General features: G+C 58.0%; 2 protein-coding genes across 5 annotated transcripts; both read left to right on the top strand.

The window, feature by feature from the left end:
- Window positions 1-2,835: 2,835 nt before the first annotated feature.
- LAD1 (ladinin 1) lies at window positions 2,836-12,682 on the top strand. Its single transcript, XM_035347329.1, is given in 12 exon segments — window positions 2,836-2,883; window positions 2,885-2,996; window positions 3,083-3,094; window positions 3,130-3,226; window positions 6,123-6,263; window positions 7,526-8,033; window positions 8,678-8,821; window positions 9,562-9,611; window positions 10,442-10,514; window positions 10,853-10,984; window positions 11,329-11,418; window positions 12,446-12,682. Coding segments are annotated over 12 exon segments (1,491 nt in total). The 5' UTR covers window positions 2,836-2,850; the 3' UTR covers window positions 12,545-12,682.
- A 1,482-nt stretch (window positions 12,683-14,164) lies between these two features.
- Window positions 14,165-24,783, top strand: TNNT2 (troponin T2, cardiac type). Of its 4 annotated transcripts, none has more exons than XM_035347321.1 (18): window positions 14,166-14,239; window positions 16,143-16,190; window positions 17,132-17,142; window positions 17,259-17,276; window positions 17,886-17,915; window positions 18,647-18,703; window positions 19,238-19,270; window positions 19,664-19,699; window positions 19,965-19,986; window positions 20,777-20,837; window positions 20,938-21,054; window positions 21,317-21,394; window positions 21,574-21,684; window positions 22,076-22,185; window positions 22,539-22,629; window positions 23,154-23,194; window positions 23,913-23,918; window positions 24,517-24,783. In XM_035347321.1, the coding sequence occupies exons 2-18, from the start codon at window positions 16,153-16,155 to the stop codon at window positions 24,563-24,565; spliced, it is 909 nt and encodes a 302-aa protein (XP_035203212.1). In that variant the 5' UTR covers window positions 14,166-14,239; window positions 16,143-16,152; the 3' UTR covers window positions 24,566-24,783. The 4 variants fall into 4 exon arrangements, with proteins under 4 accessions (XP_035203214.1, XP_035203212.1, XP_035203215.1 ...); XM_035347322.1 differs by having other exon boundaries at window positions 14,203-14,239; window positions 17,889-17,915; XM_035347323.1 differs by lacking the exon at window positions 23,913-23,918 and having other exon boundaries at window positions 14,165-14,239.
- The last annotated feature ends 2,093 nt before the right edge of the window (window positions 24,784-26,876 follow it).

Here is a 26,876-nt window from a genome sequence, read left to right on the forward strand (position 1 = left end):
TTCCTTCCTTCCTTCCTTCCTTCCTTCCTTCCTTCCTTCCTTCCTTCTTCCCTGAACAAGGCAGTTCGGACAAGGCTGTTCCCTTCCTACACAAAATGTTAGTTTGTGGTTGGGTTTTACCTGGTTTCTGAACAGAAACGCACCAGTCTCAGATGTTTTCATGCCTGGCTTTCTTCGTACAGTGCAGGCCTCTCAGTACTATGAATTTCTAGTGCATCACCCCCATCTTTCCAAAAGCTGAAGGAATTTTAGGCAGGGAGCAAGGGTGCTAAAGGAGCCGAGCTGGGGCCGAGGCTGGGGACCAAGCAGGGCAAGGCGGAGGTGCAGGATCCACCTCTGGGCCCTGGGGCGAGGCAGAGGAATGCCCTAATTACAGCACGGTTATGGAAACTGGAAGCTCTCCCCTGCCCTGTAGCCAAAGAAACAGGCTCTGCACAGGGATGAGACACAGGACACTGTTCCCAAGGGAAAAAAAAAAAAAATAGCTGATACCGGTCTAGCTCCTTAGCGGGTATAAATGGGTGTCTTCTGCTGATCTGCATCAGATGAAGGTCTGGCCTCCCGGAGCTCCTCAGGGGCTGCAGGGCTGGCTGCAAGCTCTCCACCCTGGGCAAAGCAGGTGTCCAGGGAGAAGCGCAGCTCTACACCGTAACCTTGTCCTCCTCCTCTCCTGGGGGGAGATCTGGGGCGGCAGACACAGCAGCCTGGTGCGTGGAGCAGGTCTGGAGAAACGTCAGCCTGGTCCCCCGCTGGCTTCCCTTCCCCACAGGGACTTGTGCCCACACCCGATTTCATCACATGCAGCTTTGTGGACCAGCAGCTTGGGCTGAGCTGGTGGATGTTGCTTTGGCGATGAGCGTGGGGCAGCTGAAATAGGTTTTGTACGGGGACGTCTGGTGTCACAAAGCTGCTGGTGCTCGCTGAAGGCATCGGCAAGCCAGTGGCTAAGGGTGACTCAGTAGGTAAGAGTTTTCCTGGATTTCCAGGAGCAAAGGCTGGAAAAGGTCAGCCACGGTTAAGAAAGAAAGTCCAAGCAGAGGTAAATAATCACTTAACAGATAGGAAACAGCAATGGTGAGATAAGCCTGCGGATAATTTGTGTGTATTCAGCATGGCAGAGATGAAGGGTCATGATGAAGGCATTCAGAGGAATCTTGCAGGATTGGGATTTGGGGATAAAAGATAAAAGGGCTGATGAGCTTCAAGAAGAGTACAAAGTGACACACAGAGAGAAAAATTCAACATGAATCATACTTAAGACAATGGGCTCGAGGCTGGCCATTGTCTACCTGGGAGCGAGAGCCTGGGATTAGAGCAAACATGAAAAAAAAAAAAAAAAGGCAGCATAAAACATGAGCTAACCGCTCTGTGACAGCAGAAATCTCAGACCAGGAGTGTCCTGGAGGCTGGAGATCAACGCTTCGTGCAGCCAAACAGCTCAGCATGAGTCAGCCCCAGCTGGAGAGGTGGGAGCTCTTCCTGCAGCGCGGAACAGACCCGGGGAGCTCCTCGCTGGGGGTTCATGCCACCAGTTCTCCTGGGCTTGAGACAACCAGGGCAGATCCCCGGAGGAGCAGCCCCCTGGGGGGTTTCTGGTTCAGCTCAGAAATTGTCCAAACTGAAAATAAAGACCGGGGGAGTGTGAGGGGTGAGCGTCATCAGCGCCTGTCCCCTGCCTAATCCCTGTCCACTAAACGCCTGTCTAGAATTTCTTCATCTTCGTAACAAGAGGAATCACAAACCGTGAGGTTTTATGTTCCTTTGCCGTGTAGATCCTAGCTGGGGGTGTTCTTTCACTACGCCGGTGTAATCCTTTTTATAAATCCTGTTAAGTCCTATGCTTCAGCGATATCCTTTGGCAATGAGTTTTGCAAGTAAAGTGCTCACTGTGCATTAATCAGAAAGGTTTATTGCTTTATAGTAGCTTGCTGATGCTGGACTGCTATATATAGTTTGCCAGCAATTAGCGGGACGCTTACAAGGTTATTTAAGTAATTTTTTTCCCTTGTGCCACAGCTCACTGAACTTTCCGTATGTGTGACAACACTTGAAAGACAGCTGTGACAGCAAAGAGGAAGAAAAGCAGAACGAGCCTGGCTCGTGGTGGATGGCTCATTTGACAGGGCTATATTTTAGAGACAGGATTTTAATCAGGCCCCTTTGGTTCAGAGAGCTGCTCGGGCGCTGGGCACACCCTGTAGGGCAGAGGAAGGGGCAGGGGCCCGGCCACTTCACCGCCCCTGGGGACCCTGTGGGGACCCTGGACCCAGGGGTCCCAGAGGACTCCTGTAGGTGTCCACCAGCCTGCCCAGCCCACAGTGCCTGGGGTGCCCCCGTGTCCCCAGGGAGCTCCCCGTTGCCTTCCCCCTGCCCTTTGAAGAGGGCACGGTGTGAGCGCTGGGGGCACGGGGGCTGGGGACCAGCCCGGAGGGGCTGGTGGCTTGAGTGGGCCAGGGCAGGAAAGGGGTGTGCACACACAGGGCTTCAGCACCCCAAAATTGCCCCCTGCTCAGGCTTCCCCCACCTCCCCCAAGACTTTCTGAGTGCTTTTTACTGCAGCAAATATCCTAGAAATGGGGGAGCCGTGTCTGCTCGACCCAAGGCATTCGGACCAGGCTGCAAAGAGGGGGGCACCCTCCCCTGCTCTTTGGAAAGGGCCGGTCTGCGCCCCGACGGAGGTGTTTTAATGACTGTTTTGGATCCCTGAGAGCCAGCGGCTGCCTCCTCCCACGCAGCCCAAGGTAATTTACCTCCTCCAGGCCGGCGTTGGAGGAGGTGTTGACGGGCGCAGAGCGGCTGGTAGAACAGGTTCTGGGCTGGGAGTTGTCTCCGAAACCCTGGGAGACCTGGATGGATCCAGCCCCGAGCACGGGTTCCCCCTCCGAGCCCTGGCACAGCAGGCAGCGAGCAGGGATTTGCTCTGCGTGGCACTCCTGGGCAGGGCGTCTTTTGCGCGGCGCCGCTAGTAGACAAATTACAGCCTTGCCTCTGTCAAGGTAGATAAGAGACCATGTGATGCTGCGTGGTGGTAAACGGGTTGCAGGCAGGGTAAAGGTGCACAGGGAAATAACCTTGCAGGGAGTCCCTCCCTCCCCGAGCAGCGCAAATCCCCGTGGATCCGCCACCAGGCGCCTTGGCCTGGATGCCTGCGCAGGTTTCGGGGGCTTTCTGAGACTCGTGAAGCCGGCATGTCTTTCAGCAGGAGGAACTGGTCCGATCTCTCCAGGTGGGTGCCTGGGGGGTGGCTGAACGCGGCCAGGAGGCGAGGGTGGGCTGCCGGCACCGCAGGGTGTTGGGGAGGACGGGGACAGATGGGGGCTGCCGTCGGGGGGCTGCTTGCGGAGGTGGCTCGGTGCTGCTGGGGTTTCTCGTGGGTGGGCGAGATCAGAGGCGGTTTTGTTTCTTCTGCCTGGGGAAGCTGAGCTCTGCGTAGGAAAACAGCTCTGGAAAGGCATCCTCGCCCTGCGCTGGGTGTGTTCCTGGTCTCTGGGTCTGTTTGTCTTTCCCTGGGCTCTCTCCGGTGGAGCTGTGGCACCGGGCTTGCTCCGGGGGTGGCTGCGGGGCTTCGTGCTCACCGTGCAGCCCCTGGGTGCGTGTCCCGGCTCTGCCCATCCGGCGCTGAGCAAGCCCTGATTCATCCCCAGCCTCTGAACCATCCCGGCCCTGCCGCTGCGCCCTTCCCAAAAAACAATTTGGGCTCTGATGGAAGCTCCTGGGCACGGCCGGGTGAGGCGGGGGCTGGTGGATCATGGGGATGTGGGGTCAGCCCTGACCCCGCACGGACCCGGGGCCGGTACCACCGACCTCCGCTGCCGGCTGCGTGGGCGGTGATGGTGGTTCAGACACAGCCCACAAAACGGAGCAGAAATCCCAATCGGGGTGGTGGATCAGAGACCAGGTCCCCTCACCCAGCTGTGAGACAGAGGCCAAAGGGTCCCCAGATCAGCTGTAATTTTGGGTAAGACACCCAGCCTGGTCAGCCCAGAGTTGGGAACTGAGGTCCTGTTGCTCGGAGGCTGCCAGCTCACATCGCTGCCTCCATCATGGGTGCACAAGTATGGATCCAGAGAGCATCCAAACCCCGTCCAGATCCACCTCTGAGCTGTGCAGCTGCCCAAACACAAACCCAGTGGGGTCCTGCACCCGGGAAGTTTCACAATGCAGAGAGGCAGCTTCTCCTCTCTTGCTAGAAGAGGCAGAATTCCCTGAAACAGCACAGATGTCAAATATCTCAGCACTAATGATTAACAGGGCAGGAGAGGACAGGGCAGGGGAGACTTGCCAGTCTTCTTTTACTCATCTCTTTGAGGTTAAAAAAGGCAAGACAGTGAGAAAGAAATCCCTCTTTGAAAAGAGGAGGGAAAGACTGGCAAAGCAAATCCATAGCCTAATGTGTGGATTATTTAATTACCGATAATGAGAAATTGCACGTTGGTAACGCCAGGATATGCGCTGCCTCTGCAGGAGCCAAGCAAATTCGAGGCAGGAAAATCTGTTTCATTTTGAAGAAGCCTGTGCATGCAAATCAAAGAAGTAACCAGCTCTCACGCGTGTTTGGACTGGCTTTGGGGCTCCATGCTGTCACTGCAGGAGGGACACGCAAAGAGAGCTTGGCAGAGGCACAGCCCTGCAGCCTTGCAAGCACAGCCCAGCTGTACATCAGTGTTTGTAGGCTCAGGCTCATGGGATGAATGCTGCTGTGGGGGGTCTGGCTGGGGACATGTCCCCAGGCAGGGCGAGACCCAGCTGGGGATGCTCACAGAGGCTCCCTGTGGCAGGTCCCAGCCTTCTCCATCCCTGTCCCACCCCATGTGGGTGTTGGGGACCACCCTGGGGTGGCATGCTGGGGGTGATGGGGATGGGGGAGCGGGAGGGCAGCACGCCCTGTGGCATCGCTCTGTCTCCAGACAGGGGCTGAGCTGCCCGCTGGGTCCATGCTCTCCGTTCTGCTTTACTGACCCTCCAGCGCTCCCCTGCCTCCATCCACCAGGAAGAACAGAAGCCGCGAGTGGTTGCGGGGGGTAATGTGGTTTAATTTATGACCCAGGCTTCATTACACAGTAACTCGCAAACCACACGGCGAGTCACTGTGTCCGCAGCGGTGCTGGCGATACCACGGACCCAAGCGTGCTCTGACTTTCACGTTCATAAAGTCAAATTCAAAGCAACCCCTGGGCCTGGATGAAGCTGGAGTGCCAGCCCCTGGTGCCTACATGGGGCCAGATTCTGCATGGGAGGGCAAAAGACAAGGCTTCCCGGGAGGAAGCTGCCCCTCGTGGTGCTGGTGACCCCGTGTGTGTTTGCAGCTGGTTCAGGACTAGTGCTGCAGGTACATGAACGCTGTTGTGAAAAATGGAATGCAGGCACGAAATATTGCCCAACACAGCTCATGCGCCAGCAGAAAGGCTGGGCATGGTTTGCACAGCGGAAGGAAGGGAAAGCTGGTATTTTCCAAACAACTTTTTATAAAAGTATGAATTGTTTAAAATAAATTATTTAAAGGTGACACTTTAAAGGTGCTTATGAACCTTGTCATTTTGGTATAAGCTGTGACTGTCACACATTCCTGGTCCTTCTGGCTTTGGGAGGCCACACGTAGGGAGCAAGGGGGGCTCCCATGTCCCTGTTCCTGTGCAGAGCTCTTTAGCAGTGCTCGCTCTTCAGCCGCAGATGCTTTTGCATCTGAGGCTTTTTGCACAATAAAAATTAAAATGCCACCCCCACAATTCATGCTGGGGCTAAAACCGTCTGCCACTCGTGGTTACCCTTCCAGGTCGTGTGGTTGAGATCCCTGTGGTGGCTCTAGGGTCTTGCTGAGTTACAGGTTAAATACCTGTGCCTGGAACGGCTTGCTTAATGTAGGGATTCCTTTTAAATGAATGCTGCCTTGAAGAGGAGAAATTAGGAGCTGGGAAGTCAAGTGCTGGTGTTGGGAAATGCCTGGATCAGCTGGGTGGAGCGAGAGCACTTTGTGACACCCGGCTTGCGTTGGTATCCCTCTGCCCCTGCCCCATGCAGCCCTGCTGGGGAGGGCCCCTTTGAGGGCACTGCAGTCCCTTTTCTCTGTAGGATCCCTGTGAGGCACACAGCCTCATCACAACCTTATGTTCCACCCCAAACAGCCTGGCCAAGCAGAGGACGCTTGAGGATGAAGAAGAGCAGCAAAGGGAGCGCCGGCGAAGGCACCGGAGCCTGCTGTCCTCCTCATCGGTGGATGAAGAACCTCCGAGCCCAGTGAAAGACCCCAGCCCAACGCCCAGCAGGTGCGTGGTGAGGTCCTGCTGGCATCGGCCTCACTCGTGGTGCTGAGAGCTTGCAGCTTTCTGCCTTGTTCTCTTGCCTGGGTTAGAGAGGGGTGGGATGTGGCTGCATGGGCAAGGTAAATAGGACATGTCCCCCTTCCCTGGTGCTAGCACAGGCCAGCTGTGTGGTGAATGCAACGTGGGGATTCTGGATGAGGATAAATATTATCCCTTATTATCTACTTTCCAAGTCCTGGAGGCCATGTAGATACAGCCCATGTCCTGGACAAGTGTCCTACCTGCCCCTTCCCAGACTGGTGCCTGTGTTTGCCTGGGAAAGGAGGGGAAAAAGCTTGTTTGGCAGTCTGTATCTGGACTGTGGTTGACAGCTGCCATAGCAGATGTTCTTAAAACCTATGTTTTAAACCTCAAGACATTTTTTCCTAATCCACTGAAGGGACAGACACAGGTCTCATACAGGGATGCTGCTCTGAGCCCACAGCACAGCTCCTTGGCACAAGCCTTGGTGGATGCTAATGTTTTATGGGGTTTCCAAAGGCTACTGGACACATTTATGGAGCCACGGTGAATTGAATATCAAGACATGCCCTGAAGTCCCCCAGCTTCCCCTCGTTGGAGACTTCATACCTGTTCTGCACTTTCCCTAGGCATCCACTATTATCCTGCTGCTGAAACTGCTGAGAGGCCTCCTGCACACAGCTCTTCTGCTGCTCGCTGTCACCAGTTCTCTGCTTTTGCTAACATTGCTCTTTCCTTGGGAGAGGGGAATGGGAAGGAGCTGGGCTGCCTTCACCCCGCTTAAAACATTTGTTGGCCAGTCCTGCAGGCACTGCTGGTCCAGCCTGGGAGGTGCTTGCTTTCCCAGGCAATGTGCTGCTGCCCTGGGTTGAGGCTGTAGAAATGCTTCATTTTTCTGCCAAAAACAAGGAAAAAGAGACGTAATCCAACCTTTTGGAACCTTTTTGCCATGGCCCTGGCACAGGCTGCCCCGAGGCTGTGGGGTCTCCTCCTTGGGGAGCTCCAAACCCGCCTGGACATGGCCCTGGGCACCCTGCTTAGGGTGGCCCTGCTGGGGCAGGGGTTGAACCGGAGGGACCCAGGGGGCCTTTCCCACCTCCACCACTCTGTGATTTTGTGACTCCAGAGACACCTGTGGGATTTGTATGTGCCCCAGAGCCTCTCTCTGGGTGAACCTCACCCACTGGAAGCCATCCCTCTGGCCCAGGGTGCTGAGGCCTGACCCCTGCTTGGTCTCTCTCTAGGCCCCAGTCCCTGGTGAAGCCGGCGTCTCCAGAGGAAGAGGAGGAGCGCAAGCTCTCGGAGGTGTTGAAGACGCAAGAAGGGAGACGGACAAGGTCCCCGATGGCCGTGTCTGAGAAGCCAAAACAGGAGAAGGAGCAGCGGGAGGCAGCAGTGGGAGCGAACAGTGTGCAGGCTGCAGCTCAGCCCCGTGCGGGGCAGGAGAGCGGCCGGGCTGCAGAGCAAGGTCAGGATGCGGTTACGGGCAAAGAAGCCCCACCAGGAGACCAGCACCCAGAGCCAGCCTGCGAGAGGAAGGTGGTGGCGAGGGGACGTCTGCAGGACAAAGAGGGACAAGGCACGGGGACACCCCGAGGGGAACAGCGGAGGGTCGAGGGGGAGCCACAGCAGCAAGCGGCTCCGGAGCTGGGGACCTGCCGGGTCCGTGAGGTGAAGATCCTGACCCGAACGAGGATCCGCAGCACGGAGGAGAAGATAGCCTCGGAGGGGACCCCGTCTCCGGAGCAGCAGGTGAGCAGGATGTGGGAAAGGTGCTGAGCCTTGGGGTGTGCAGTCCTGGAAGGACAAGAGGAAGGGGGAGAGACCAAAAGGAGGAGGGAGGTGCAGCCTCTGGGCTTTTGGGGGAGGTGTGTTTGGGCAAGGTGCTTCTCATATGGGTGCAGGAGGGCTTCGTGGTGCTGCTGGTGGAGCAGCATCTCCTCACCACGTGTGGTTGGGGGTGCCAATGCTGTCCATGCCCCCACCGCACTTGCTCTAGAAGATGGACGAGGTGGTACCGGGGTCCCACCACCTCCTTTCCCTGCCTTGCACGTGCCATTCTGATTGTCTTCTCCTGGAAACCCCTACTGATTTCCATCAGGCTTTCACTGGAGGGGTGTTAGGGCTTTGTGAATCCAAAGAAGACAGCCAAGGTTTCATAGAATCATAGAATATCCTGAGTTGGAAGGGACCCTTAAGGATCATCAAGTCCAACTCTTGACACCGCACAGGTCTACCCAAAAGTTCAGACCATGTGACTAAGTGACTAAGTTTGGAGGGTATGGATCTCAAACCCTTGTCTCCAAACCATTTCCACCCTGGCTGCTCTGATCCCTGCACCTGAACCTTCCCTGCAAACTCTGCACAGGTGCATCAGATGTCTGCTTTTTCCTCAGCATCCACCCAGGAGCCCCTTAAAGGAGGTAGTACAGCCATCTCCCACCCAAGATGAACCTCCAGAAAAGTCAGATGCTTCTCGAAATTATGCCACTTACAGTAGCTCCATCAGAAGAAGCAGCCCAAGGACTGTCTCCTTTCGGGTAAGAGCAAAAGCAAGTGGGAGGAAGACTCCTGTTAGGGCAGTGGAAGACGAAGGAAAGGATGCTTTGGTGTCCATGCTATGTTGGCAGGGCCTGTTCCAAAATGTGTGTTTGAGCATTCAGACCTTGGTCTGAGCATTGCAGCTCTGCTTCAGTCTTTCCTCCCTTTCTCTTCTTGTCAGACCAAAGGCATGTGACCGTGGCCAAGTCCATGTTCATATGCTATGTGCTGGCATGGAAACTTGTCGGAAGTGGTGAGAAAATAAGGAGCTCATTGTCCTCTGATTTCCCAAAGAGTCACAGGAATGACCATTCACCCTCTGGCATTTCTATTCTTCTCTGAGAATGCAGGAGGAAAAAATAATCCATCCTCCCTCTCGTTCCTTGTTATATCCCTGAGAGGATCTCCATTTCTAGCCTGTCCCCACTTAAAAAAAAAAAAAAAAAAAAAAAGGCTCTGGAATAAAAGGCTGGGAAAAGCATGAATGCCACTGAGATCCTCCGTGTTGTGAGTTAGGGCTGACTGGGTAGGCTTACCTGAATTCACAGTGCTCCACTGGGAATGAAACAGCACTACCAGGCGTCTTCAGTCTGGACAGCTTAGATGTGAGGTGGGCTCTAGTGTGGGTGAAAGCAGTGCTAGACTGGAAACCGGGGAGCTGACTCTGACACAGTTTTCCCCGTGTTTATCTGTGATGACCAAGGATGGCTCCAGTGTCTCCTTGCCTTGTGTCTTCCAGGTGATCTCAAGGAAACAGAAAGAAGAAGATGAAAGCCCTCTCACAAGGAGGTCAGCAACCCTCTTCGTGCTGCTTTGGCCTTCCTGGGCAGGGATGCTCGTCCCTTGTTTTCCAAGGGAAAGGAGGGGATGGGGCCTGGGACAGGTCTGCTGTCCCCAGGGTGCCTGCCTGACCGGGCAGCGATGCCTGGAGTGAGAGCAGACAGACCAAAGTCCACCGCAGAGCTGGCATCTGTACAGGTCACCCCCAGCTTGCCCCTGTGGTCTCTTGGTTGATGCAGTCTCTGACCGGTGTTTGCATCTGCACTGCTAGGAGTTGGTTACAGTGCCACAAAAGTGTCCCCCCCTCACCCTTGGAGCTATCCAAAACCCAACCGTACAGGTCCCTGAGCAACTTGGTCTCGCTTTGGAGGGCAGTTCAAGTGACTCTCCGCATCTCTGTGGCAAGGTTTGGGCTAGGGGCTTAAAACTTCTCAGGGAACTGAGGGCTCAGGTCTGGAAGCAGGGGGTGGATAAGACTCCCTGCCCTACATGGGGCAAGGGGGGATAAGACTCCCTGCCCCTACCTGGGGCTTTATGGGCACCTGGGCTTGCTCCTATGGGTACCGTAGGCAAAACCCTCCTGACCTGTGTGAAGATGCAGCTCAGACCTGGCAGCTGAGGACAGGGTAAATTGGGCAGCTAAGAGCTCTTTTCAATGTATGGGCCCTAGGAAGGTGGTGAGACCCGGAGATCTCAGTCACCAGCACTGGCAGACAGGAGCAGGATGAGTGCCTGGGTCAGATGGGGTCTCCTCCCAACAAGTGGAGCCCCCCAAGACCATGGGCCGAGTCCAGGGACCGTGGGGGCTGCATTTAACTCCCTCCCCTCCTCTTCACCAGCGCAAGCCTGAGGATCCCAGGTAGCAACACCACCATCGAGGAGAAGCTGGAAAAGTACACCTCGGCCGTGCAGGTACCAAAACCCTCGGCACAGCCAGGCTGATGCAGGGGTCGGGGGGCTAGGGGGGGGGGGTGGGGGAGGAGGGAAAGGGGGCCTGGAGCTGAGCGGGGAAGGCAGAGGGGGACTGGGCTTCACCAAAAAAACAGCCCTGATGGGGATGAAGACAGTCCCATGCAGACAAACGGATCAGCCTCAGGGTTTAGGAGCAGAGGGGATATCCCTTGGAGAGGGTTATGGGGATGCTGCGTGGTCCTGGTGGGCAATCCCATGGTGATGGGCAGGGAAGGAGCTGACCCAGGGCTTTGCTCTTCAACCCTTGGGCTCCTGCTCACAGCCCTCTCTCCTCCCAGCGCTCGGGGTCGGTGAGATCTTCCGTGACTGTTCAGAAGAGCCTCGTGGTGACCTCGGAGGGGGTGGCCAGCAAGCGCAACTTCTTCGAGGCCAGTGCTCCCAGCAAGGCTGAGCCGCTCGCAGCCAGGAAGGTGAGGGCAGGAGTCCCCTGGGGGGGTCCTGTGCCAGGGCAGCTTTTTGGGCAAATCCTCCCCAGTTTGGGTACCAATGCACACTGTGGCAGGCTGCTGGTGGGAGTTTGGTGGTTGTTATGCGCGCAGGGCTGGGCTCGAACCACCGAAACTGTGCTCTGGCAGCGTGTGGGTTTGTGCCGATGCGCTGGTATTTGGGGAGCTGGGAGGGAGCCAAGGTGTGGGCTGGTCTCTGCCTGCTGCAGGCTTGCCCCGTCTCCCTGTGCCCTGGGGTTTGTCCCGGATTGCCTTCATGCAATGGGAGAGCTGGTGCTGCAGCCCTGGTGTCCCTCTCTGTGCCACAGGACAACCTGAAGATCCCGGGGTCGGTGACGTCCCGCATTAATCTGTGGATCAGCCGAACTCAGGAGCCTGCCAAGGAGGAAAAGAGCAAGGTACCAGCTTGTGCCAAGAGCTCGGGCTCAAGTCCTGAGTGCTGGCAGCCCGGTGGGACACCCCCCTGCATCTGGGGAAGGTGGGCCTTGAAAGGGTTTGAAACCCCCCCCGGTTGAACCCGCTAAGGGGTCTGAGAGAAGCTTCGGGTCATAGGTTCAGCTGCCACCTGCAGGCTGCTGGCGGATGAGCTGTATGTACCTGCCCACCCACTGAGCTCTGTGGGGCCTGGAAACATAGAATGAGAATGGGTCGGGTGGGAAGAGACCTCAAAGACCACCTAATTCCACCCCAATGCCATGGGCACACCACCTCCCACCAGACCAGGCTGCTCAAAGCCCCATCCAGCCTGGCCCTGAGACCTGGTGTGCACCAAGAGGACTGGGTACTGATCTGCATCCTGGTGCAGATCCCAGCCCCACAAAATAGGGGGTCCCACAGCCGGGGTGACAAAGTGCCTGGCTGTGGGGACTCAGACTCAGGTGCTGCTCCAGGGGTGTGGATTAAAGGGAGATGGGCAGGAGACCCTTTGGCCTCCAGACAGCTCACGGTACTTGGAAAGGAGAGAATCAGCCAGGACAAATGCTGGGCAGGTGTCACCCCACAAAGCAATAAGATTTTGCCGCTGCTCGTGGCAGCTGTGTGGGTACAGGAGGGGCAGCTCCAGCCCAGCCCCGCAGCCCGGGCGGGCAAGCCTGGGCACCCCGGCGCTGAGCTCCGGGATTAGCACTGCCCAAACGTGTCTGTGCCGGGAGGCTGAGCTGGCTCCGGCTGCTGGGAAAGGGTTTGCTCCTGGGGTCACTCCTGGGTAAGGCTTTTTACCTTGTATTTTTCTGTAATAAAACTGCCATCCACCTCCGCGGGCTGGAGCTGCACTTGGTTTTTGGGGTCTGCCAGGTGTAGAATGTCAAGGATGGCTGGTTTTATCTGGGACAATCATGCTTCAAGGGCTGGTTATGGACAGCAAGGCAATAATGCGTATGATGCATGGAGAAAACCTCGTGCCACTCACGACTCTCTTATTTGCAGGACATCGGGAAAATAAACAGCCTGCCAAAGCGTGACGTCTGGGTAAAGCAGCCCAGAGACGCCCCTGCAGGCACCAAGGTTGATGTGGAGCTGCGCTGAAAACTGCTCTGAGCTGGGGCAGAACTGGGACCTGCTCGCCCATGCATCACCCCCAGCCTCAGCCCCGGCCTCACTGTTTCTCACTTTCTCTTCCAGCTGCAATAATATTATTTGCAATAATATCAGATGATCTGGGGGAAAAACAAACAAACAAACAAACAAACAAAAACAAAAACAAAACAAAAAAAAAAAAACTGGTTTGCTCTGAAGATCAAAGCCTGGCCCTGCCCAATCATCCATGCCAGCCCTGCCCACTGCCACCAGAGTCCCCAGTGCCACGTGTGGGTGGAATGGGGTGGCCGGGGTCCTCTGCTTGTGGGCTAGGAAGGAAGAAGGCTGGAATCCCATCCCTGCATCCCCAGTCCTCACTCCCTGCCTCTCCAGGAATACCCAGGCCTGGAGGTTCCCTGCAGGTGCTGAAGGCAGACTCTTGCCTCGCTTCCCTACACCATTTTGGTGTTCTGCTCGTAATCCCTGGCTGTGCCCCAAACTGAGCTTGCTAAGGGGGAGCAGCCTGTGCGTGTCCCTTACAGCTGGATCCTGCTGTGGGGTGAGAGGCTGCCAGGCCAGGGGAGTTTTGGGTGCCCACCAGCCTAGCTTGGAGACCCCGTGGAGGGCAGGTGGACCTGATAGCACTGGTGCTTCCCTCCAGCACACAGCTCAGACGTGTCCTCCACCACTCCTGTTCCCTGCAAGCAGTGACCCCTTTTGCCGAATGCTATGGGGAGAGCAGGCTGGCCACAGACCTACTTGTGGGGTGCATGGAGCTGGGAGCCCTGTCCCGGGCCCCTTCTGCCAGCCCTGTTCCCCTCTCACTCTTCCCCTGGAGCCCTTTGCGATGCAGACCCCAAAGCCACCTGGTCCCCACGCTCCCCGACTGCTGCGCCTGCCCTGGGGGGGGGGCACAGGGTGCCGTGGGCAGCCCATAACACGATGCTCAAATCCTGCTGGGGCCGTGCCACGGGCTGGGGCTGTGCCTTCAGCAACCACTGCGGTGTCCAAATTCGGTGTGGGACCCTCCTGCTGCCCCTTGGTCTCATCTTGCTTGTTGGGCTTTAGGGATTTGGTTTATTTGGTTTTCCTCTGACTTTTTTTTTTTTTTTTTTTTTTTTTTTTTTTTTTTTGTCTAATAAAAGTTCTTTCTAAGAAGCTCCTGGTTGGCTGCTCCTGGACTGGGACCTGAAGGTTTTGCTTCCCATCTTCTTGCAAGAGGAAAAAAAAAAAAAAAAAGGCAAAAGCATGAGACATATATCTCAAGGGGGGGTAAAACCAATCCGAACCTTCACAGGACAGCATCTTGGTGCGGAGGGTCTGGTCCCCGGCCCTGCCTTATCAGTGTCCCCAGCCCTAGAAGGTGACAGCTGGCTGGCTTGTGTCAGCCCCTCGGGCACTCACGTATCTCCGTCCGGCGGGTTTAAAATAGCAAATCTCTGAGGCCACACAATAGCTTGGGCTTATATGGGCTCCTGGGGGGGGCAGGGGGAGCGCGGAGGGGGCCGGGGCTTCGGCTGCCGAAATAGCAGCTCACAAGTGTTGCATTCCTCGCTGGGCGCCGGGCGCATTCCTGCCGGCGCTGCCCGCCCCGGGGTGGGCGCTGGGGGCCCCTTAAAGCCTCTGCCCCCCAAGGAGCACATCCCAGACACCCGCCGGCTCCCCCACGGCTCCGTGGGACCTCACCTGTGCCCCACAGCAGAGGTAAGGCTGGGGCGGCATGGGATGCTCGGGGTCTGCTGTGAAAATCCAGGAGATACAGGCTCGGCGTGGATTTGGCTCAGTGCTGATGGCCCTGCCCAGCTGCTTTCGCTGGGATGTGTTTCTGTTGTGAAGGCATTCCCCCGGGGAAAGCATCAGGACCCTCTCCAGTGAGTTTCTCTGCAGCACATCCAGTGCTGTTTGAGTGACACAAGAGGGCTGGAAAGGATTTTGGGTGCCCGTGGGGGGATCTCGTAGATCCCTGCTCCCTGTGTCTGGGGATGCGATGCTGTGGGAGCATTGTACTGGCCCACAGGGACCATCAGAGTCAGGATGCTCCCTTTTCTTTCAAAACAAATGTTCTGAGCTTTAACTGGAAGATTTATCCTGCTTCCGTGCCATTTTCTGCACAGAGGATGGAAAAATATTTCTTAGAGCCACTTTCCAGTATAACATTAGCTTTTCTTGTGTGCCCCCTTAACAGCCCTGATTTTGCTGCTGTTCCTCAGTAAATGTTCGGTGGGATCTGGTGTAGCAGAGAGGAGATGAATGGGAAAGACGCTTCCAGAAATGCACGTTTATAGCCTCGTGGCCAGGAGGGGATCTCTGCTCCTATGTTGTGCAAGGGCCCCATGAAGCCCCGGGTGCTGGTGGCCACATCAAAGGGTTTGGCCAAACTCTGGGGTGGCAGGACCGTGCCTCGCAGAGCCAGGCATGGGGAATGCGTGGGGCTGAGCCCCGGGTCCGTCGGAGGGAAGGGGACAACAGCAGCAGCTGGGGCAGCGAACGTGGGGCAGACAGGGCTGGCTTCTGACTTCATTTGTCTCCAAAAAGCACTCCTGAGTCATTGCTCAGAAGGGAGGTTTGACAGCCGTGTGGTATGCTGAGGCACCCCTCCTGCAGTGCATCTTCCCCATGCCTGTGGGTCCCGGTCCTGGATTCAGCATCCTGCAGCCTGTCCGATCCATCCTGGGTAATAAATGCCCGACAGATGCAGCCAGGGCCAGTTGTTCCCGGTCGCCCGATGGGAGCGGGGCAGCGGCGCTGCTCTGGGAACAGGTGGTTCGGCACATGGAGGTTATTTCTAGAGCTGCCTCGCGCTGTCCTGCTGCATCGCAGCCTCGCCGGGGTCCCGCAGGGGCAGGGTGGCCGGGCTGTGCAGGGGCTGGGCTGCGTGACCGTGTGCTGCAGCATCGGGTGGGAGCAGGGAGAGGAGTGCCGAGGGGTGGCATTCACCCAGCCACGGGCTGGGAGGGAGATCGGTGTGCGAGGACGATGAGCGTGGATGTTTCCATGGTTTTAGTTATGCTTAGCCCCGCTGCTAAACTGGGATCTGAATTACTGTCCCCTTTAGCTAAGCTCAGCCTCGGGACCGGGATGCTGAGGGAAATGCCCCTGCCGAGCCCGGGTTGCCCCTTTGCACTTGGTGATCTTGCTGAGATCTTGTGCTGTGGCCGTAAATTGGAGATAATGGGATGTCCCTGCAAGCTTCCATATCCCAGCTGAGCTAAGAATAGTCAGGAAGCAAAACAAGCTGAACGTTATAATTGGGTAATTTTCCCGTGCCCTGAGCAAACACAGCACCCTGGGATTGCTCCAGCAAGGGGAGCTGCGTGTCCCAGACGTGGCTCCTGATGGCAGCTATCAGCATGGCACGAGGCCGTGTCTAATCTCCTGCCTCTTATTTGGGGCAAGCTGTGATCCTGGGACGGGAGGGGAGTGGGGGACCTTATCTCCACTGAGATATTGCCACCACAGCCTGGCTGGGGACAGCTCCCAGCTCCAAGTACTTTGGAGAGACGCAGCATCACTGTGCCCATGTCGTGGGTGCTGGAGGACAGGCTGTCCCAGTCCTTATCTCAGCTCCTAACCCTCGCTTTTTCCACCTTGCCTTGAATTCTGCTAGATAACCAAGCATGTCGGACTCTGAAGAGGTCGTCGAAGAGTATGAGCAGTAAGTGGTGTGTTTTTAAACACCTTTCTCTCTCCCAGTTCCTGTCCTCCTGCAGGGTCAAGCACTGTGTAGACGTGCTGATGGGGGGCCCAGCTGTGGTTGTTGCCCCAGCACCCAGCATGAAAGCACTTTGGGATCCCCCTTGCCCATTGGCATCACTGCTGTGATGGTTCTGAAATGCCACAGTGGGGGGTTTGGCATCAGAAGCCAATAAGCAAATGCTCTGCAAAGGGATAGAGCCTACCCTAAAAATTATGTGCTCTAAATCAATGGGACAGAGCTGAGAAAAGGCTGGCTCCATCAGTGTGTCGCTGATGGGGTCCTACTGCAGCATCCTGAGCATCCCAACAAGGCCCAAATCCGAGGGCAGGTTTTGCTGGTGAGGGCTGCTGAAACACCTGAAGAGAAGGGGACTGATGTTGGAGCCATGAGGCTATAGGGACCGGTCCAAACATGACTGCTATTTTCTCATCCACCACCAGAAAAATTAGATCTGACTCCTTCTCTGATATTTAAGTGCCACTTACATATAATGATCTTGCAAGAAGAAAACCTTGCATGCCCAGCAATGGGTCTGAGCCCCGTGCTCAGCTTCCCTTGGCACATCTGAGGACAGACAGTGTGTTTCCCTTAAATCAGGAAATTAGTACAAAGGTGAGATGTAGGCTGCCCACCCCTAGAGTTTCAGACCACCTCGAGCTGTGAAATGGTCCTGGGCTCTGATCACCCCCAGAGTGCCAGCTGAGCACTGCAGGCTGCCTGATGTCTGCTGGATGATGGGGGTCTCGGCCGGTCCCCACTGCCACCTTACAGCACGGCACACCGCAGCCTGCTGAGCAGCCACTGCCCACCGCTATGGGAAGTGGGACCCAGCCTGAGGAAATTTCAGCTCCTTTGCAGAGGATCGCTGTAACTGGGCCGCTTTGTGTCGTGCTTTGCAGGGAGCAGGAAGGTAAGGGGACGTGGAGCATCCACAGCTGCCCCAAGACTGACGCTGAGAAATGATCAGAGCAACCTCAATAACCTGCGTCTTCTTTCCCTTCCCTTTCTCCTGTGTGCTCTGTGAAGAGGAGTACGTGGAAGAAGGTAGGTGTTTCGTTTGTGGTTGGAAGGATAAGTGCTGTTGGTTCGGTGTTATGCTCGAGTGGGTGGTGGTGGCAAGCGCCTGGGCTGCAATGGGCCAGAGAAGGCTGTATGAGGCTGTATGAGGCCACGTTGTGAATTCCTCCACCTGAAACATCAGTAGGATCAAAGCTGACCTGGGTTTTCTTAGGATCTCTTTTAACAGGGAGATCCCCTGTCTCAAAAAGAGGGGCAGAAATGCTGGATTTGGGTATTTTCAGAGCACAATAGCTCAAGGGGAGCTGCAGCTTCAGCTGAATGTATGTTAATGGTGCTCAAGGAGAAACCTCCAGCTGCCCCCGTATGGTGAAAGACCGACCCCCTGTGCATGCAGCTGCTCTGCGACACGGCTGGGCTGAGCATGTGAGGCTGGGCTTGGGGCCTGGGTTTTGCTGGGGCTCTTGCTGCTTCAGGGCACAGCCAGGCAGCCCAGGCTGCTGCAGGGCGAAGCATCCTGAAAGTTAAAAGCGAGGGGCTGGAGTCCTCATCTCACGCGTGCCGTAGCTACACCCCGCAGCTTTACGGCGCCTGACTAACCTCTGCGCTTATTCCTTCCCCTCCTCCCTGGCTCAGAAGAGGAAGAATGGATTGAGGAAGAAGACGGTAGCTATTGCACCTTTCTTTATTTCATCTCTCCACTGCTGCTGTGAACATGTTGTGGGTTGATCTGTCTCGTGCCTTTCCCCGGCTGGGGAAGGGTTTTCTTTCATTCTTTCACCTCTCTCTGTTGCTTCTTGCACTCCCCCCATCCAGCCGTGCTGTTCATACCTGCTCTCATTTCTGTGGTTTCTGTCTTACATCCACCCCCCAGACGTGCCCGTGGCTTGCTGTCTTCTTTTTCTTTCTTCCTCTTGCTGCGGGACCACAAGTCTTCCCAGGACCTGTGGGCCCCAGCACTGCTCTCAGGCCGATGGAGGACTCTCGTGGGGATACTGCTCCCTCCAGTGGAAAAAGGCTCCAACAGTGGCATAAGTGAGACCCATGCCACCCAGCCTTGTTCTTTGCTGGGTAGAGGAGAGCAACAGAAATCCCTCCCCTGCACCCTAGGGTCTGAGGGCCCAGCTTGGCGGGGAGGGAACGAGGGACAAACCAGGCTCTAAATCCTTTAAATTTATCCCCCTCCCCACCCAAGCACAGAGACCAGCCTTCGGGTGCAGGTTAGAACGAAGCCCTTTGCTTTCTCAGCCACTGCTTCTTTCTCCTGTAGCTTCCTCTCCCCCGGGTCTCGTTGGCCTTGCTGGTGGCCGGCTCCGAGCCGCAGATGTCCCACGAGGGGGCTGCGGGGAGCCAGAGGCAGCCACGGCTCTCGCACTGACGCTGCCCTTGTTCCCCAGGTCAGGAAGAACAGGTAGAGGAGGCAGAAGAGGAGACCGAGGAAACCAAGGCAGAAGGTATGCGCATGGTGGGAGATCCCATGGCCGTGCTCTGCTTTCATGCTGTGCCCCGGAGCAGGGCTGGGACATCCTGGTGTCACCTGCGACAGGGCCAGCAGCCCCTGTATCGCTGGTTTCCAGTAAAGATGTGACAAAACTGGGCTGCCCTTCCCTGACCTTACCAAGTGCTGAGTGCCTTGGCCCTACAAGCATGAGGTTCATGCTGGTTTTTGCTGGTTGCTGACCTGCTGCCAAGTTGGTCGTGTCCAGCCTTCTGAAATAATGCCAGAAACGAGTAGAGCCTGTTCCACCGAGAGGTAGCTCTTGTCTCGGAGTGGGGATTTCCAGAGCTGGGGCCATGCTCTGATGTGTCTCGCCATCTGAAGATCTCTTTGGAGCGGCCTGGATTGCCTGCTCTGTGTCCCCATGCAGTCCTGCCCGGTGGCCAGGCTCGGGTCCCAGCCCTGCTCCACAAAGCAGGGTGCACGGGGGAGGTGGTGGCCCTCACCTGCGGATGCTCTGGTCACGTTCTCCCCCTTCCTTTTGAAACAGAACAAGAAGATGAAACAAAAGCACCAGGAGAAGGTAAAGCAGGAGTGGAGTAAGGACATTTTGGGGTCATTTCAGTCCCAAACCCAATCTCCCAAGGTGCTGTCCCCTTGCCGTGGGGTTTTCGGCATTAAATTCAGCTGCTGCTGAAGGGAGATTCTGCGGCAAATGGGGCAGAACTGCCCCGGGCCTGTCCTCTGCCAGGGCTGGGGCAGCAGGAGAGCTGCAGGAGGGATGGCTTTGTGCTGCCTCGGTAAGAAATTCACCCCCAAAACAGAAGGAGAGGGCAGAGCTATTGCTTTCCCGGGGAGAAGGCACTCCCCGGTTCATCCTGGAGAGCTGGAGGGGGGTTTTGTGGTGGGGGCAGCACTGCTTGTGCAGGGTGCACGGCAGGGCTGGCGCCGGGACCAAGCACCGTGTGTTCCGCAGGTGGAGAGGGGGACCGAGAGCAGGAGCCTGGGGAAGGTGAGGTATCCCCCCGTGGTCCTCTCTGGGGTGGGGGGCACGATCCCTGCGCGGTGCAGGAAGGCTCCAAATGCTCGGTGGGGAGCATCGGTGTGTGTGGGATTTTGGCACACAGGTGGACACCTCACCGTGTGCCTCTGGTGGAGGAAGATCTACGTGGAGGGGGGGCTTGGCTCAGTTTTGTGGGGTTTGTGGTCAAGGTGTGAAAACAAATGCCTCTGTGCCACTAACACTGTCTTTCTCTCCGGTTCCTGGGGACCCACAGGTGAATCAAAGCCCAAACCCAAGTAAGTGTTGGTGCATTTTCTCTGGTGCAAGGTCTGAACTCGGAGCTGTGCCTCCATGTGATGGGCTTGGTGCCACAGGGCGAGATCCACAAGGGACACGGGCAGTGAGGCCTTAAAAGCATGAAAATAGTGTGGAGACTGGGACTCGGAGAGAAAAGGGGAGAGGAAACAGGCAGAGAAACAAGGGATATGAAGAGGATCCTAAGAATGGGGTGCACGGGCACTCTTGAAGCATTTTATGTGCTCCTTGGAGGAGGTCCAGCTGCCCTGTGGCCCTTCAGCTGGAGGACATCTGAATGCACCCCAGCATGGGCTCCTTGGCACAGCCAGGGTATCACCTCCTGGCCATGGCAGGAGGGGGGCTGGCATCTGTGTGAGCCCCTACAACCCTGGGACTGAGCCCACGGGGGATGAGGGGGTGGTTTCCAGCTCACGCTGGAGCACACAGCTCCTCCGCTCTCTTTTGGGTGAGTGGTGGGATGGCTGCCAGCCCCAGGGTGCCTGGCAAAGGGACGTGGCCATGCTGCCTGCTGCTTGTGGAGTTATTCCAGCCATGCGGGTGCCTTGGAGAGCTTCCCAGGAATGCCAGAATTCTTCCTCCAAGGCTGTCCAGCTGGCAACCTCCAGGAAGCAGCGTTACTCTTCCCTGTCCTCAAAATGTGCTCACTCCACAGCCCTGGGGGCCGTGAGGCTCAGAGAGGAGGGCTGGGTAGATCAGAGTGTGGGTGGAAAGCCTCATCCCGTCCCAGGTTCCTGCTGCAGGCTCACAGCCCTCTCGCTCACCTTCCAGGCCCTTCATGCCAAACCTGGTGCCTCCCAAAATCCCCGATGGCGAGCGCCTGGACTTTGATGTGAGTAGCACACCCAGCCCAGCCCTGTGGGGGCTCCCCTCGCTCCTGGGGGGTCACATTGTGCGAGCACGGATGTCGCCCCCCTTTCTATCCAACGCAGGACATCCACCGCAAGCGCATGGAGAAGGACCTGAATGAACTGCAGGCACTCATCGAAGCCCACTTTGAGAGCAGGAAGAAGGAGGAAGAGGAGCTCATCTCCCTCAAGGACAGGATTGTATGTCTGCAGCCTTCCCCTGTCCTCGCTGTTGCCACCCTCTGCCCTGGGCCAACAGCTACAATCCTTTCCCTGCAGTCCCCACAGCAGGACCTGAGACATCCCCCCTTCCCCATGGGCTCCGGTCCCTGTGCTCCCCTGGGAGATGTGGGCGCAGCAGAGCTGCCCTTGGAGCTCTCAGGGCTTCAGGGTCCAGGGATGTGTCCCTAGGGACAAAGGGGATGGCCCGGGACATCCAGGCCATCGTCCTCACCTCCCACAGGAGCAGCGGCGGGCGGAGAGGGCAGAGCAGCAGCGGATCCGCAGCGAGAGGGAGAAGGAGCGCCAAGCCCGCATGGCTGTGAGTCTTCCTATGGGGATGGGGGCTTGGGCAGCGGCCTCCTGCAAGGCACGGGGCCCACCCTGGCTGTCCACCCCATGCGAGCCCGGCCATGGAGCACATGGGAGCTGTGTTTTGCATACAAGCTGGCCCACGAGGTCCCCATCCATCCCCTCCTGACCCACTGCTAACCCTGGCAGGAGGAGAGAGCTCGCAAAGAAGAAGAGGAGGCTCGGAAGAAGGCCGAGGAGGAAGCCCGGAAGAAAAAAGCTTTCTCCAACATGCTGCATTTCGGAGGTTACATGCAAAAGGTGCGATCCTGCCCCAGGGGTTGCATCAAAGCTGTTGGTATTCCCGGGGGGGCTCGACCACGGGCTGGCCCCACAGCACCACGCAGATGCTCGGTTCTGGTAGCTCAGGGGTCCTACGTGCAGAAGAAGACAGGCCACCGTGGTTGGGTGACAGTGGTGACCAAAGCGGGCTGGGAGCCCTGCGCTGCAGGAGCTGGGGGTCCAGCATCACCCCAGGGACTGGGAGGAGGGCTGGGGGCTTTGTCTGGTCCAGTGCTGCCAGCATGTCCTTGAGGACCTTGTGTACTCCTGGAGTGCCAAACACGGGGTGCTGCGAGGCAGAGCTGGGGACAGGGGCAGAGCAGAGGTTGGGCGGGTTTCCTTCCCTCCGGCGGACTGATGGCTTCTACAGTCAGAGAAAAAGGGGGGGAAGAAGCAAACGGAGCGGGAGAAGAAGAAGAAGATCCTCAGCGAGCGGCGGAAGCCCCTGAACATCGACCACCTGAGCGAAGAGAAGCTGAGGTGAGGGGTGCTGCAGGAGAGACGGGGTCCCACCCGCTGGGCGACAACGGGCTGTGCCACCCCACGGTGGCTCTGCCAGGCCACCAAGCCAGGCTGCTGGTGACAGCGTCGGCCATCAGAGGGAGCCACGTTCACACACCTGGGACACGCGTGTCCCCACGGCCCTGACACACGCGTGGGTCTGGCTTCGTTGTCAGCAGGTCCCCAGCTGGGCTCCGAGCCTGCAGGGACCCATGGGGGAGGAGGCAAGATGGTCCCTGCCGTGCAGGGGGTGGCATCGCTGCCCCGTCCCCTGCGGCGACCCTGCTGCCACGTCCCTTTTCTGCACTGCCATCACCCGTCCCTTCCCGCAGGGACAAAGCCAAGGAGCTGTGGCAAACCATCCGTGACCTGGAGGCTGAGAAATTTGACCTGCAGGAAAAGTTCAAGCGGCAGAAATACGAGGTGAGCCACCACGTCCTCCCCGGGCTGACTCGCCCTCTGCGTGCCTGGCTGCTCCATCAGCTCCCCGTTTCAAACACCGGGTGGGTGCCCGGTGCCTGGCTGGAGATGTCTTGGGGAGCTGGCTGTGTCAGAAACGACCTGTTCCCACCTTGGCATGGGGTGACAAACACCTAAGAGGCTCTACACAATTGAAAGCAAAGCCACTTCTGCCTCCCATTTGAATCTGAGCAGGGATCAAACCAACCCTCCCAGCAGCTGCCATCCTGGCAGTGCTGAGCACACAGCATGAAGTGCTGCAGGATGTGGCTGTGGGTGGTGGCAGTGGCCCTGTGACCTCCCAGCTCCTGGGGACTTGTACTCTGCTCCGTGATGGGCTTCCCACTGTGCCGCACATCACAGCCCTGTGCTAAAGCCCAGACAAGGATGGCTGGGGAAGAGAGAGCAGTGCTGCACCTTCACCCTGTCCCCAGCCAGGCATGAGGCATCCCGCCAAGCCTCAGCACCCACCTGCATTTCTCTTGCAGATCAACGTCCTCCGAAACCGCGTTAGTGACCACCAGAAGGTGTAAGTACCTGGGCTGGCTGAGCATCCTCCTTCACCACCCTCTGCCCTTCCAGCTCCCTGCTCCCCTGGCCCCAGCTCCCTCCCCATGTTTCTCCTGGCTGCCTCATGCCCGCTGGCACCCTGTGTTCATGGACCTGCAGGTCTGGCCCAGGGACCTCTGTCTGTGCCATTCTGCTGCCATCCAGAGGTCCCCATGGCCTCCCAGCTCCACTGGCTTGCCCCTGTCCCAGAGACCCTGGCTGGGGACGGACCCCAGGGAGAGGTCTCTGTACGTGGAGCCTCATGTCCTCCAGGGTCCTGCCCACCTCCAGATGTCCCCATCCCTGGAGGGCCTCTGCCCAGCATCTCAGGGAAGGTGCTGGAGACCCCAGCTCACATAGGAGGGGAAATCCCATGGGCTGTGGGAGATGTGCAGCCCCGCAAAGACAGGGGATCCGGTCCCTGTGCCTCTTTTGCAGGGCTGGGGAAACCTTCATAACACTCCCAGGCTGGAGGTGGGTGTTTAACCTGCACTCCTGGGAGCACCATGCTGCTCTCACATCCCCATCCCACTCTGCCTCCTTCCATGAGATGTGCTTAGCCTGCCCGAGTTAGCAGCATCCCCCCCGTGCAGTTAGCAGCATCCCCCTTGCATCCTCCCCTGCAGTTAGCAGCATCCCCCCCCTTGCTCACACCAAATCTCTCTTCTCTTCTGCCCTACCATGGCCTGTAACTGCAGCAAAGGGTGAGTACAGGCTGCGTGCCCCCACTGCATGAGTGCTGCATGGAGCCCTGGTGCTGACATCAGTCCAGGACTGGGGCTGAGGAAGGGGCTGGCCTGGGGACCGCCATCCGAAGGGGGTCAGTGACTCTCAGGATGCCAGAAATGCCCATCAATGACCACCTGAACCTCCTCCTCCTCCTCCTCCTCCTCCTGACCCATGGCCAGTTCCCCTGGTTCTGGTTAAGGAGAGCGGTGCGGTGGGTCCTGGCTAACACCCTCACAGCTTCTGGAGCTCAGGGGAAGGATTGTGCAACCATCACTAACCCTCCGCGGCTGGACATCCTTCGTTTCTTCTCTGAAGGATCACTGGGAGGGAGGAGCACGGGAAGGGGTTCGGGGCTGCTTGGAAACACCTGGCTAAATGCATGAGCTTGTTCCCCAAACATCCCAAACCACACTTGGGCCCCACGCCAGGGAGGAAGACCTTTCCTGCAGGGGAGCAAGCATCAACCAGCGATGGCTTGCTCCTCTTTGCAGGACCTCCGGTGGCGCTCACCTCTCCCTTATTTTCCATTTTAACTCGTGCCCTTTTGCGCATCCTTTCCTGCTTCCCTTCCAGGTCGAAGGCTGCCCGTGGGAAGACCATGGTGGGCGGCCGGTGGAAGTAGATGGCTCAGAAGGCAGAGGTGAGGCTCGGCCTTGGCGAGCTGCCTGCCCCACGCCATGGGGCCTGCCCTGTGCCCACCGCCCCACCGCGCGGCGCTCGCAGGGGCCTTGCTGCAGGCACGGCGTGGTCTGGGCGGGCAGAGGCTTCACGAGGTGCTGCTTCTCATCTCCACGCCCCCGAATGCTGTTGTGTCTGTAAATAAAGAGAGTGGTGAGGGGGTGTGGGTGTCGTCTCCACCTCGAAGCTCTGAACCAGGAGGAAATGGGCCCCGGCCAGGCCCAGCAGCACTCGGCTGTGCTGCTCGCCAGCCCCCGGAGCACGAAGGACGCAGCGGCCATCTGGGGCCTCCCACACAACATGGACCCTTGCCTCGTGGTCCTCAGGAGGCTTTGTAACGGACCTCAGCGGTCTGACCTGCTTTTCCTGCTGCAGTCCTCCCTACGGCTGCTTCACCTTGCTCTACCAGAGCCCCCGTGTCCCTCTCTGTGCCAGGGGTTGCCCTGGGGGGTGACGTGGGCAGGGGCCCTGTTCCCAACCCCCTTGGTCCATGGTTTGCTCACAAGCCCTGCCACCCACCAGGCCACCTTCCTCCCTATTCCCACCGAAGGGGAGCAGACCCTCGTCTCTGTGTTTCTGACAGCTTCCAATGAAGATTGGAGGTGAGTCAGTGTGAGGAGACTGGTTTTTTTCTGTCCTCGCAGGGGTGCAGATCCCGTTCGTTTAGCTGTAGGCGTCTCTCTAACACGCTCCCACATGCAGTGCCCACAGGGGCACATCTGCTGCGTATTCCCAAGAGTTCTTGGGGCATGCATCTGGCCTGCGGGCCAGCAGAAGACACCAGGCTTGCACCAGGCTTGTCCCTTGCTGTTGCTCAACAACATCTGGGCTGTGAGGCTTCTCCCTTAATGGGGGAAGTAATGGGGAAGGGCTGGATGCACAGGATGGTGGAGCTTCATGGGCTGCTTGTCACACTTGGCAAGAAATTTCCTCTCCCTTCATGCTGGGGCTGCCTGTTCCCCCCTGTCCCAGGCCCAGCCATGCAGGAACATCCTGCAGCTTTCCTGGTGCTGCCTGTCAATCGGTGCCTGCTTCAACACGTGCCACCAGGTTTTGGGGAGAGATCCTCAGCTTCAGAGAGGCAGCATGTGGAGGGCAACCAGCCTCCTATCACCCGCTTCCTCAAAACCCAGGTGTGGAGGGATGAGCCTGGAACCTTCTTGGGACAAAAGGGGTAGAGCTGGGGAGGCTGGAAGTGCTGGGGCATGAAATCATGGAGACAGAGAGTCACAGAGTGGTGGAGGTGGGAAGGGCCCCCTGGGTCCCTCCGGTCCCCCCTGCCCCATTAGGACCACCCCGAGCAGGGTGCCCAGGGACACGTCCAGGTGGGTTTGGAGCTCCCCAAGGAGGAGACCCCACAGCCTCGGGCAGCCTGTGCCAGGGCTGTGGCACCCCCAGCACAGCCGTGCTGCTGGGGGTCAGGGGGAGCCTCCTGGGCTCCAGGTTGTGCCCAGCGCCTCTGGGCCTGGCCCCAGGCACCGCTGCCAAGAGCCTGGCTCCGTCCCCTCATCCCCTCCCTGCAGGAACGTGCAGGCTTTGGGGAGCTGCCCCTGAGCCTCCCCTTCTCCAGGCTGAGCAGCCCCAGCTCCCAGCCTCTGCTCCCAGCAGCGATCCTCCAGCTCAGCATTTCCAAGTCCCGCAGCATTCCCATGGCCCTAAATCCCCAGAGGACAGCAAAGGTCCAACCAGTGACATTCCCACCCTACCTTGATGCATGACCCCTGGCAGAGACCATCACTCAGGGCAGAAGGTTACAACTTGGAGCCACCCCGTTCCCCATAGCTCCAAAAACCGATCCCCTAAACCTTTTTGCAGAAGCAAGGGGCTGTGCCCATGCGGGCGCCCGGTGCCACTCAGAGGCGCTGCCTCCGCTCTGCCCGTCCCCGCGGGCGGCAGCGCCCAGGGTGGGGGCACGGCGGCACTCCCTGCTTCCCACAGCACGGCCTGTCCCGGCAGCGCGCTGGCCCCCTGCCAGCCCAGCTCCCTGCGCGCCGGGGCCGAAACCGGCGCCCTCCTCCCCGCCCGGCACCTCCCTCCCTGCTCCCTGCACCCTGAGTCAGCGCCCAGCCCTGCTGCGTCTCCCACCCGTGTCCGTGGATGTCCCCCCACCAGTGGGCCTGGTAGAGCGTGATGCTGGTATCCCCTGGGACATGGCACGGCCGTCTGGGGTCTTCTTTGGGGTTTTGCTTGCATCCCGAGTGCTGCATGGGCTGCGGGATGGTTGTATGGGTGCAGCGCGTTGTGCCAAGGTTTGC

Source organism: Oxyura jamaicensis, chromosome 26, assembly GCF_011077185.1.
Source record: "Oxyura jamaicensis isolate SHBP4307 breed ruddy duck chromosome 26, BPBGC_Ojam_1.0, whole genome shotgun sequence".
Classification (NCBI taxonomy): domain Eukaryota; kingdom Metazoa; phylum Chordata; class Aves; order Anseriformes; family Anatidae; genus Oxyura; species Oxyura jamaicensis.